This window comes from Meles meles, chromosome 13 (genome assembly GCF_922984935.1).
Source record: "Meles meles chromosome 13, mMelMel3.1 paternal haplotype, whole genome shotgun sequence".
NCBI lineage: Eukaryota > Metazoa > Chordata > Mammalia > Carnivora > Mustelidae > Meles > Meles meles.
The window spans coordinates 20,100,163-20,113,758 of NC_060078.1; the positions used below are offsets into that span (position 1 = coordinate 20,100,163).

At 35.2% G+C, this 13,596-nt stretch overlaps 1 protein-coding gene and 1 non-coding gene across 3 annotated transcripts in view; one reads left to right on the forward strand and one right to left on the reverse strand.

Annotated features, from left to right (window-relative positions):
- Nucleotides 1-13,596, reverse strand: part of IPMK (inositol polyphosphate multikinase) — a 49,273-nt gene that overhangs the window by 12,568 nt on the left and 23,109 nt on the right. For both annotated transcript variants that reach the window (XM_046027490.1, XM_046027491.1), the window contains exon 4: nucleotides 6,815-6,987. In XM_046027490.1, coding sequence (XP_045883446.1) covers nucleotides 6,815-6,987 — 173 coding nt within the window. The remainder of the gene's footprint in view (nucleotides 1-6,814; nucleotides 6,988-13,596) is intronic.
- On the forward strand, nucleotides 12-118 carry LOC123955839. The gene has a single exon (XR_006821384.1). It is a non-coding gene; the product is annotated as a U6 spliceosomal RNA (small nuclear RNA).

Below are 13,596 nucleotides of genomic sequence, written 5' to 3' on the forward strand. Positions count from 1 at the left end.
AGGTAACTCTTGTGCTCGCTTCGGCAGCACATATACTAAAATTGGAACGATACAGAGAAGATTAGCATGGCCCCTGTGCAAGGATGACACGCAAATTCATGAAGCGTTCCATATTTTTCTCTGCCTACCTCTCTGTCTACTTGTGATCTCTGTCAAATAAATAAATAAAATCTTAAAAAAAAAAAAGATATCTCTTGCTTTCCAAAAGTTTGTGTAACCCACCTTACATTCACAAAAGAACTACATTAGTATCTGCTTTTGCTAACCAAAAGAGGTCCAAAGAGGATTTTCATTTCTATAAAGAAAGGCAAAAAGTGAAAATAGTGTTCAGCCTTTGTTCGGAGGTAAATGTTATAGAGGCAACATGAACCCCAGCAGCAAGAGCAGCACCCCCAAACTCCTTCACAGGGAACTGCAGTCAGCATTCCAGCATCAGGATGCCATACCTTTGAACTGTGAGTACCTGTGTTTTACTTGATGAATTTTGCGCATCCATTAGCAAAATGGAACCTAAGGTATCAGAAGAGCCTGAGGGGTTATTTCTTGGGTGTGGGAAAACTAAAAACTTTTCCATATAAATTAATGGTAACTGAGTTTTCACTTGAGGCCGTGTCAGATCACAAAAATTTTCACAGGAGCACTCTACTTTCAGAGATCATGGAAAAACTGTACCATCTTTTTAAAGTCACTCTTTAACACATTCTTGACTCCCTTGCTCTTATAGGCTCTACTCTGTTTCTACCTGTTTTGTAACACATATCTCAATAAATCTTGTTATTAAGTCAGTGAGTCTTTTTTTCAAGTTTTTTTTTTCATTTTTTAAGTTATCTCTACACTAACATGGGGCTTGAACTCACAATCTTGAAACAAGAGTTGTGTGTACCACCAACTGAGCCAGCCAAGCACCTGAAAATTAATTTTTTTAAAGCTTTTTTTTTTATATTAAATTTTAGATAGTTAACATAGAATGCAATATTGGTTTCTGGAGTAGAATTCAGTTATTCATCACTTATATACAATACCCACTGCTGATCACATCAAGTACCCTCTTTAATACCCATCACCCATCTAGCCCACCCCCCACCTACCTCCCTCCATCAACCCTCAGTTTGTTCTCTACCATTAAGAGTCTCTTATAGTTTGTTTCCCTCTCTCCTTCATTTTGTTTCCCCCTTCACATATGTTCATCTGTCTTCTTTCTTAAATTTCACATGAATGAGTTCATATGGTATTTGTCCTTTTCTGACTTACTTCACCTAGTATACTACATCCTAGCTCCATCCATGTCATTGCAAATGGCAAGATTTCATTTTTCTTCAGTCTTATCATCCACATCATCTTGGGATCAATGAAATATAGTATAATTACTGAAAGTCCTTAAAAGTAAAGAATTTCAAGGGGCACCTGGGTGGCTCAGTCGGTTAGGTGTCCAACTCTTGATTTTGGCTCAGGTCATTATCTCAGGGTCGTGAGACTGAGCCCTGTGTCAGACTTTGTGCTGGGAGTGAAGCCTGCTTAAAATTCTCTCTGAAAGGGAAACCCTCCTACACTGTTGGTGGGAATGCAAGCTGGTGCAACCGCTCTGGAAAACAGCATGGAGGTTCCTCAAAAAGTTGAAAATAGAGCTACCCTTCGACCCAGCAATTGCACTACTGGGTATTTGCCCTAAAGATACAAATGTAGTGACCCGAAGGGGAACGTGAACTCAAATGTTTATAGCAGCAATATCCACCACAATAGCCAAACTATGGAAAGAACCTAGATGTCCATCAACAGATGAATGGATAAAGATGTGGTATATATATACAATGGAATACTATGCAGCCATCAAAAGAAATGAAATCTTGCCATTTGTGATGACGTGGATGGAACCAGAGGGTATTATGCTGGGCGAAATAAGCCAATCGGAGAAAGACAACTATCATATGATCTCCCTGATATGAGGAAGTGGAGATGCAATGTATGGGGTTTGGGGGGTAGGGAAAGAATAAATGAAACAAGATGGGATCGGGAGGGAGGCAAACCATAAGAGACTCTTGATGTCACAAAACAAACTGAGGGTGGCCGGGGGGTGGGGGGGCAGGGAGAGGGTGGTGGGGTTATGGACATTGGGTAGGGTATGTGCCATGGTGAGTGCTGTGAAGTGTGTAAACCTGGTGATTCACAGACCTGTACCCCTGGGGCTAATACATTATATATTAATTAAAAAAAAAAAAAAAAGATTCTCTCTCTCCCCCCTGCTCCTCCCCCTGCTCACACCCACTCTCTTAAATAAATAAATAAAACTTAAACAAATAAATATAAAAAAAGAAAGATCCTAAATCAGCATAGAAAACTGGCAAGTTATTCTGCCCGTAAAACCTCTTCTACTACTGGCTGAACAGAACAGAAAAATAGTTAAATATATTTTTGAATATTTGATATATTTGGTAAATTTCAGTCTAGTCAGTGATAACAAGGAATTTTTTTTGTTTGTTTGTTTAGAGGCATGACTTTCCTGGAGGGAAATTTTTAAACATTAGAGTATTAATTGCACATATCTCTATGATAATTCTGTTTTCATTTCCTTGGATATATGCCCAGAAGTAGAATTGCTGGATCATGTGGTAGTTCTATTTTTTCATTTTTTGAGGAACCTCCATACTGTTTTCCATAGTAGCTATACCCAATTTACATTCCTTGCATTTGAACTATTCAAAGTTCTAGTGGTTTGATGCTGAGATGCTGAGTATAATTCCCAGAGGAGTGTTAATTCCCTTTTTTCCATATTCTGGGCAATTCTTGTTATCTCTTGTCTTTCTGATGTTAGCCATTCTAACAGGTGTGAGGTAATTGTCATTGTGGTCTTGATTTGTGTTTCCCTGAGATTAGTGATGCTGAGAACCTTTTGATGTTCCTATTGGCTATTTGGATGTTTTCCTTGGAAAAATCTCTATGTAGTTCCTCTGCCCATTTTTTTAATTAGATTTTTTAATCTGTTAAATTGTGCTTCAAAGGAACTGTCAAGAAAGTGAAGGTGAGAAAATATTTGCAAATCATATCTCATCAGGTATTTGATAAAACTCATTCATAAAAAGACAACTATCCCAATTTAAAAACGGCCAAAGGATCGGAATAGACATTTCTCCAAAGAAGATATACAAATGGTCAATAAACACATGAAAAGATGCTTAACATAATTAGCCACTAGGGAAATATAAATCAAAACCACATGGAGATACCACTTCACACCCATTAGGAGGGCGATTGTATTAAACTGTATGAGTACTTTATATAGTTTAGATACTAACCCCGTATCAAATATATGATTTGCAAATATTTTTTTTGGAACCACACTGTCTATTAATGTAGCCTTGGAGTAAGCTTTGAAGTCAGAAATTGTGACAGCTCTAATGTTATTCTTCCTTTTTTCAAGATTGTTTTGACTAATTCTGGGTCCTCCTTAAATTTACACTTGAATTTTAGGATTAAATTGTAATTGTCAGTTGCTGAAAAAAAAAATGCCAGTTTGGATTTTGGTGAGGATAATACTGGATCAATTTGTGTTCCTGTTATTTTTGTTCTCATAACTTCCTTTATACAGTAGTAAACATATTGTTTAATTAGGATGACGATGGTTAAAAAAAAAAAGATAGTAATGAGTGTTGGGCAAGGATATAAAGAAATTGGAACCTTCACAACATCACTGGTAGGTATGTAAAATGGTGCAGAACTTTGGAAAAACACTTTGGCAGTTTCTTAACAAGTTAAATTTAACCACAGGTCCTACCAATTTCAAATTCAGAAATCTATCCAAAAGAAATAAAAAACATGCATGTGTAAAAAAGCTTGTACAATGATGTTCATAATAGCATTAATAATAGCCATAAAATAGAAACAGCCCAATGTCTATCAATAAATGAGTGGATATGGGACACCTGGGTTGCTCAGTCAGGCAAGCATTGCCTTCATTATGATCCCGAGGGTCCTGGAATCGAGTCCAGCATCGGGTTCTTTCCTCAGCAGGGAACATTTTTCCCTCTGCCTGCTGCTCCCTCTGCTTGTGTACTCTCTCTCTCTGACAAATAAATAATATCTTTTAAAAAATTAAATAAATGGATAAAGAAAATGTGGTGTATGTGGACACTGAAATATTATTTAGCAATTAAAAGGAATATAATACTGATCTATGCCACAACATGGATGAACTTTTAAAAACCTTAAGTGAAAGAATCCAGTCACAAAAGACCACCTATTATATTGTACAATTCCATTCATGTGAAATGTCCAGAAGAAGCAAATCTATAGGGATAGAAAGTAGATCACGGATGCCTAAGGCTAGGGGGAGTTGAAAGACTGGAAGAAAAAGAGGGGCGAATGCTAGTCGGTATGATATTTCTTTTGAGGGTGATGAAAATATTCTGAAGTTGAATGTGTTGATGGTTGCCCAACTCCATAAATATACTAAAACCAATGAATCATATCATATATTTAAATAAGTAAATTGAAGGATATGTAAATTATATCTCAAAAAGTTGTTATTAAAAAAATACAAACAGAAGAACTACTTGTCTGGGGAAACCACATATCCCAAGAATGCTAAATCACACAATGTCTTATTGATCCTATATATGTACCTTAAGGGTAATGGAAACCCACTGAAGAATTTTTAAATAGGCTAATGTCCTAATTAGATATGTCTTTTGCAACGTTTGATGAACAGACTGGAAGAGAGCAAAACTGAACTTGAGCGATCAGTTAAGACTAGAGTCTGGAAAGGGATAATGGGGCTCAAGAGACATTGGGAATTAAGATCAATAGAAACTGATGAATGGTTCTGAGATGTGATAGTACTCTAAGTTTTCTGCTTTGTCAAACTGTATGTATGGTGATGCCATTTACTGGGATAGGGAATAACAGAGATGTTACTATTGTTGTGGTTCTTAGTTTGCAAGAGGGATGGATGTGTGTCAGTTTTTAATGTAGTCATTCTAGATGTCTTTACATTATCCAAGTAAAGGTCGGATTAGGAGAGCAAAGATAAACCAGAGGTAGAAGATAAACATTGGGTTTAACCAGTGTAAGTGAAAATGAACCATTTAAGAACAAAAGACACTGCTCAGGAAGAAACAGAAAGAAAAACGGGGGAGTAAAATGGAACTGAGCAGAATACATCAACATTTAAAGAGTAAACAGGAAAAAATGAGCTGGTAAATAAGACAAGTGGTCTTAGGAAAGTGGTCTTAGGAAACAGCCAAGAGAGGGTGTCATGGACACTAAGAGGGAAAGTTTCAAGGATAACTTAGCACTGAAAGTTGCTTTTCAAAATAAAGTGAATAATGAAAAAATGTCATTTGGACCTAGTTAGCAATGAAGATTGTTAAGGTCTTTAGGGACCTTAGAGAGAAGCAAATCTGGAGGGATGATCAAACAGAAGGCAGACTGGAATAAGTTTAATATTGAGTGGAGGGGAGCCTGGGTGGCTCAGTCCTGTAAGTGTCTGACTCTTGATTTTTGCTCAGGTCATGATCTCAGGGTCATGAGCTCGAGCCCTGCGTCAGACTCCGTGCTTATTTCTTGTTTGTTTTAACATTATTCCATTACCTTTTTTTTCTTTACCATATAACCATATTTAATTGTAATATTCTAAAATGAAATAACTGTACATTTTTTGGTTTTATTTATAACCAGAATACCAAATTCAGCTGTGCTATTATTACCATCACATTATGATGTAATTATAATACTTCTGTATTATAGTTTAAAAGTCAAAAGGAACACCTATACATATATCATCTTACATGATGAGTTTCAAAACTACCCACTATACTTATATAGGTAAACAATCATTTATCATATATCCAAATTTGGCCTCCGCACATCTAGAAGGCATACCATTTATTTAGAGAATTTTATTCCACATCACTTCTTAACTGTGGCATACTGTTTGCAAAGATGGCTTCAACAATCCTTCCCATCCTTGTGTGCACTACCATTTATATTGTGACTTCTCCATTCCCACTATCAGAATTGAGGTCTATTTCTTTTCCTTATCAATATGGGCTGGCCCTGTGATATTCTTTGTCCTACAAATGTCACATCAAATGACTTCCTAATGTAAATTTCAAGAGACCTTACAGCTCTCACTCTTGCCTTCTTGGAATATGAAGAAGCTCCAGAGAGCTTGCTGGAACACGAGAGATCACAGGGAAAAAGGCCCAGCCAACAGTATGATCTCCCAGACATGACAGTGAGGTCATTTTAGACCATCTACCCCTAGCTGAGTCATCAAATGAACACAGCCATATGAGGGACCCTAATTGAGATCAGCAAATTATTTACGTGAGCCCAACTCAAATTTTCAACCTATAGAATCATGAGCAAATAAAACAACTGTTTTAAAATACAGCCTGAAGAAATAACCTAATTTTTAATTTTCTTTTTCTATTTTAAAAACACAGAAGAAAATGAATATATAAACTTACCACTTTTCTCACGGAAAAATCACGAGTAATATCACTTTTACTTATCATATTATTTTGCACCTAAACTTAAGCTTCTTTAAAACAAAATTATCAGAGTCAGAGTCTTATGGTTTAGCCATTCATTCATTTATTAATTACATACGTGTCAGAATAACTCCAGACACTGACCATCTATTAGTGAACAAAGGAGATTAAAATCTCCACCCGCACTGGGGAGATATGGATAAACCAAATCCAAAATATATTATCTTCTAATATGTCAGTATTTTTTTTAATATGTATTATAATAACATTTATATTTTCAAAGGGAAGAACATGTAAAGAGAAATGTTACCAATAATCACTCTTACCCTCATGCCAAGCACCAAGAACCCAATCTCTTCCATTAATGGGTACTTGCTGACCTGTTGCTTAATCTTCTCAGATGAGGCAAAAGGATCATAACTCTTTCGCCCTATCTTTACATCCATTATACAGGGCTTATTAAATTTATGGGTTACATCTTCCAGTTTTAAGTATAAATCTGTTATTAAAGAAAAAACCTTAATTAGTAATAGGAAAACATATTACTACCCAAATAACTTCCACAGGAAAACAAAATGAGAAAATCTTAAAACTGAGAAAAGTTAAAATAAAACCAGAGTCAACAATTATTATTATTCCAACTGAAAGAAGAAGAAAAATGGACCAACAAATTTATAGCAAGTATAAATAAAATTCTTGCAGGAAATTATTAAATTAATATTCAATCATAAGCAAAAGGATGAAATAGATATAAGGTTCCTAAGGACATTAAAATGAGATTATTTCAAAAGCTTTTTCAGAATGCATTCCCCTTTTGAATACATTTTATGTCATCTGTGCTTCAGCAGATCTCTTAGTATTTTAATAATTCCAAAAAATTTTCTTTTAAAATTAATAGTAGGAATAAATCCTTCCCAGAGTACACAACAGAAGCATAGTTTAAGAAAGTAAATCTATCTAGGGGTGACTGGTTGGTTCAGTCATTAACTGTCTGCCTTTGGCTCAGGTCATGATCTCAGGGTCTTGGGATGGAGCCCCGCACGGGGCTCCAAGTTCAGCAGGAAGCCTGCTTCTCCCTCTCCCACTCCCCCTGCTTGTGTTCCCTCTCACTGTGTCTGTCTCTGTCAAATAAATAAATAAAATCATTAAAAAGAAGGTAAATCTATCTACATTATGGTTACTGCCAAATACACATTCTAGTCTTACTAGTCTCAAAAGAAAAATAAGTATCTTGCTTTTTAGAATATAAGCATTCATCAAAAAGTTTATCTGTAAACTACTTTGGCATCCTGCATACATCTTCCCACAGAAAACTACTATAAATGGAGATTCAAGTAAAAAATTATAAAAGTTCTAGTTACTAAATACTGTAACTGAACTAATTACAGCTTAGCTTGAAAGTAAAGTCTAGGTACAGAGGGAAGAAAGGAAAAAAATTCTTTACTTGATGAAAGCATCTTCCCAAAGTTCTGATTGAGATCATAACTTTCAGTTATAAATATGTGAAGCATTTCTCCTAAACTTTTTCTCAAAAACAGAGATTTTATCTGCTTTTTACTAAAGTAGCAAAGTTAGAGAAGATATGTATTTTTTATGAATAAAAGGCTACCAGAGAAAAAAGACTTGCCCTATTTTCCTTTACCTTGACCCACACCAAGCATAGTTATTAAATTACAACAAAGAAGGCTGTGTTGAACTAAAAATGAGAACAATCCTCACAGAGCTTGTGAAAGTTTTAAGCCCCTCAGATTCAAGGGGCATAAATATTTTCCTTGAAAGGATAAGAAATAGGGGCGCCTGGGTGGCTCAGTGGGTTAAAGCCTCTGCCTTCCGCTCAGGTCATGATCTCAGGGTTCTGGGATTGGGCCTTGCATCCGGCTCTCTGCCCAGCAGGAAGCCTGCTCCCCCCTCCTTCTCTCTGCCTGCCTTTCTGCCTTCTTGTGGTCTCTGTCTGTCAAATAAATAATAAAATAAAATCTTAAAAAAAAAAAAAAAGAAAGGATAAGATATAAAGAGGTAAGTTTTATCCCTTAGTGAAAGGAAGATGGGGGCAAGGTCATGATTTTGTAGAACCAGGTGAAGTCAAGTGCAAATATGACAAAAAACTATAGCCTAAGAAACCAGCACTGGCACAGAGAAAGAAGTAGGACACATTTTAAAAAAGGACTCTCACAAACAGACATGTTCAGTAAGAGAAAACGAAAGGTCTGGACACAGACACAGGACTGTTGACAATGAAAAGTAAGGGCACTGTGGGAATATCCTGATGAAGAAATTGGAACCCACCCAAGATTCTGTGCTTTCAAAGACTAACCACAGGATGGGATGAGAAGATGGGGAAGAAAGCAGCACAGAACAGTCCCCTTTGTATTCTCTTCTCTCATCTCCAGCTACCTTGAGTGAAAGTAAAGGAAACATATCCATCCTTTTGCTACAGCTATGTAAAAATTTCAGTAACAAGGTTTATATTTCAAATATCAGAAAAGACTCATTAGAACCTAATACAGTAAATCCCTGACATACACAAGTGTATCATTACTTTCTGTAACTCAAAGAGAACCTGAAAGTCTTGAGGAGAGTATAAAATAGTGTGTGAACTTAGCTAACTATCACAGCATCTTTATCTCAGTGTACAATTATTATTTTCTACTTGCCAACTTGGTAGTGATTTGAAAACAAACAATAAACTGTTTCTTGTAATAATTAGAGATGACAGAAGCAAGAGTAGATTACAAACCATAATATAAAATCTCTATTTCCTCCTCCCCTCTTGGAAGAAGGAAAATACAAATTCAAATCCCATATATAGTAGGAATACAATAAATGTTTGCTGAATGAATGAATGTTTGCCTTTCTCATTCCTACTGCCCAGTGGGACTTTGGATTTGGCCTTACTAACACTGTAATAACTGAGTCATTCCTTCAGTAAACAGGCCTGACCATCTTGGGTTTTATTTGACATATATTTCAACTAGCCAAATGTGTTTTTCTTTACTTTACTTTCAGGTTCTTGATATGGGATATATGACTCAAATTACCAAACAACTGCTAGAATATTATTAACCTTACGTTAATAACTTTTTTAAAAATTTTTAATTTTTTTTATAAATATATAATGTATTATTAGCCCCAGGGGTAAGTTAATAACTCTTAAATTAAAACCTGCTGAGTTGGCTTAGTGTTTTTCTTTTAGTTCCCTGGCCTTGATTTTTTTTGTAAGTGAAACTAAGAATTTGAGACTATAATTTCTATTCTTCCCTCTTAGTTGTAAAAATAAAACATCAAAACCTGCTTCAGAGATGCAGTTTTTTTTTTTTAAGGCTATAATGTCATATATCTAGCAGCTTGCCACAAGTATTTTTGAATGAAATAGATAAATAGGAAAATGGGACATGATCTGAGCCCCATTATTATCCCTTCACTAAGGGATAAAAATCTGAGGACTGACACATTTACAGATTTTTTTTAACAGGTTGTTATCACTAGAGTTAAGTCTGAATATTACTTCTTTCTGCAAAATGCTATTAGCAAATTATTTCACTAGCATACAGCTTAATTCAAAATAAGTCAATCTTGAGATTCAGTAACTTAAATGCTCAAAGGCATTTTACTACAGGGGAGTTTCACTTGTAAAGCAATGTCACAGACTGGATAACAAAGGACGCTTTTTCAGCCAGGCCCCTCTGGCTATAGAATGGAGTAGTATTTTTTTTAATTTTCAGGTAAACAGAAAATATGTTCTAAAACTCATCCAGGGTTTTAGCCACCCTGAGTGGCTCAGTCGGTTAAGCGTCTGCCTTTGGCTCAGGTCATGATCTCAGGGTCCTGGGTTCAAGCCCCACATTGGGCTCCCTGCTCAGCGAGGAGCCTGCTTCTCCTTCTCCTGCTCCCCCTACTTGTGCTCTCTCTCTCTCTGTCAAATAAATAGAAAAAAAATCTTAAAAAATAAAAAATAAAACTCATCCAAAAAATAGGATGGACTAAGAGTAAGTGTTCTATCTGGAATATTTTTAAGTTCATTCTGACCAAGGTCAAGGAAATAAATGAAAATACTTTCATACGATGTTTGGAAAATAATGATATGATTATTTAATATGATGTAACTTGCAAGATATGATTTTGAATGAAGAAAAGTGATTTTTACACATACATGTGTATACCTGTATGTTGTATACATCATAAAGATTGACAGAATAATAACTAGATTTACTTTTTTAAATTCTGAAAACCTCTATTTAAGACAACAGATACTGATAAAACCAGTCTGCCAGAGGTCAAAGGACTGGCATTTATGAAACTCAGATCTAAGGAGATATTCTATAATAATTGTATAATAAATAAAAGGCCATCTACTTTCCAGAAATACATGGAGCTCATTATAAAAGGTCACAATGACTAGAAATACAGTTGAGTTTAAGAGGCTATGGCTATAAGAGATAAATCCATTATTTATCTACTAATTCATGGTAGTATACACAGAATTTCTATAATTCATTAATTTTTTGAGGCAAAGATCATGAAAATAACTACCAGGTATTCCAAAATATACCAATTCATGCTGTTATAAGCAGATTACTAAGTAAAATTTCTCAATGGCTCTACCAATGACATGGTTAGCATGCTCAAAATATTATATACTTCATGCTGTTGACGATAGTATAAGATTACCCAAGGTTAGTATGGCTGAAGGAAGCTTCCTATTTTAAATATATTTTCTAATTAAATACGTATAATTAAATATAATTACCTTTAATATAAATTAAATGTAATACATTGCTTTGTAATACATTATGCATAAAAAATTCCTAAGGCAAATTTTCTACTGCTGGAATATATTCCTGACACTCTAAGAAAGGGGCAGAAAATTCCCAGTATCAAAGAGAAAAAAGTAGAAACATTTGAAATACTGTGGAAAAACTGAAAGACCTACATATAACTAAACAGTAAAGATAATTAGTTTCTTTAAAGGAAGGACAAGGGAGAGGGCATTCAGGGAGTTGAAGGAAGAGTTATTTAGATGCTCTTATACTAAATATTACTGATTGTATAAATTATGAGAATATGGGTTCCAAGTTTCATCAAATTCTTCCCCATCATCTCCAGAAAGTCCAGTAGGTATTGATTACTATCTTCATTTCTGAACCTCTCAAAAAAGGAGACAAGGCCAGATGAGGAGCCCCCGCCCAACTAGGAAGCCATATGGAAAAACAGAGGAGGCCTTTTGCTTCTGCTTTCAACTGCAATCATTGGTCATTTCTAAGGGCAAGATAAACTGAAAGCAGAAAGAATCACAGGCAGAGACCTTGAGCTTCCAAATTTACCTAAGTGTATAGAAGCTTATTTCAGTGCATGCTTCCTAAAATTTGACTAGTAGCTAGATCCAGAAACCTAATAATTAATTCAGCTGGAAAGTATATTTAAAAACTCTCAATTTGCTCAAACCCACTTAAAGATATACTTTTCTATCTCCCTAGATAAATATCAATAAAATCTTTTTGATGGTATATATCCTAGGCATCATATGTTTATGCAGATAAGGATGAGATTTAATATATGTAACTAACTCAAAATCTTCAAGGATAATTTATAAATGTTTTAACTTAAAAAAAACCTATTGGTCATGTTCTAAAATTAGCTAATGGTGATGATTTTACAGCTCTATGACTATACTAAGAACTACTGAATTGTATACTTTAAATGAGTGGGTTTTATGATACATAAATTATATCTTAATAAAGCTATCATAAAAAAATCAAAAGGAAAAAACCTTATTGGTCAGCATGATCTTACGCTTCACTTAAGTTACAATAATTTGCTAAGCAAATTTGCAGTACTTTCTACATTTTACTATTCTGGGCTGTAAGAACTACATCAAGTTTATAAAACTACCATGAGCACCTGAAAAATAATAATTTATAAAACTACCATAAGCACCTGCCTGGTGAGTGGGTGGGGGAGGCCAGTTATTCCTACGTAAAATAGAGTAATGCAAACCACAGTGTTCTAAAATTTAAGAAAATATTTGGTTTCATGATATAAATATTTATATTTGTTTCATTATCAAAAGGATAACAGAAAAATGATCCCATGGATTCTCTTAAAAAAGCTAAACACCTGCATAGTGCAACAATTTTTGTGTAACTTCTTCCAGAGCAAAAAAATTGAAAAGCAATAGGAAATCTACCAAGGCAACTGTTCAATTACTAAACCACTCTAGATACAGATACTTTTTATTCCTGTCATTTCCACCCTTTTATTTGCATTTTCTCCTCTCTTCTCTCATTTTCCTCACCTCATTTTCTTATCCCAGTAGCACCAATTTCTCCGTAAGAGAAATTCAGATAAGAATATTAGAATTTTCAAAGCATTCTTATATAACATGCAACTTCTCAAATCTATGTGGTATTATTTTCAATTTATAAAAGAAAAAGTAGAGCTCAAAAAGGTGAATGAGTTGGGGTGCCTGCGTGGCTCAGTAGTTAAGTGTCTGCCTTTGGCTCAGGTCACGATCTCAGGGTCCTGGGATGGAGCCCTACATTGGGAGTTATGCTCAGCGGGGAGCCTGCTTCTCACTCTTCCAGTCTCCTACCTTGTGTTCCCTCTCTCGCTGTGTCTCTCTCTGTCAAATAAATAAAATCTTAAAAAAAAAAAAAAAAAAAGATTCATAATTTAACCAACTTCACAAAATTTGGGAAAAATCGAGGCAAAACCAAGTCTTTTGGGGCATCTGGGTGCTCAGTGGTTTAGCTTCTGCCTTCGGCTCAGGTCATGATCCCAGAGTCCTGGGACCACGCCCCACATCGAGCTCTCTGCTCGGCAGGAAGCCTGCTTCCTCCTCTCTCTGCCTGCCTCTCTGCCTGCTTGTGATCTCTATCTGTCAAATAAATAAACAAAATCTTTAAAAAAACAAAAACCCAAGTCTTTTGACTTCAAACTACTCTTTCTATTTTAGTATAGATGTGTCTCTATTTAGTACTGAAGACCAAGAAGATTATTAATTGCTAGTAAGTCCTTTATTTTTAAATCATATGCTAGTAATTCCAAGCTATGTTATTTTTAATTAAAATATTTCTTCTTACCCAGATTCTTTCTATATACTGTACTTTTC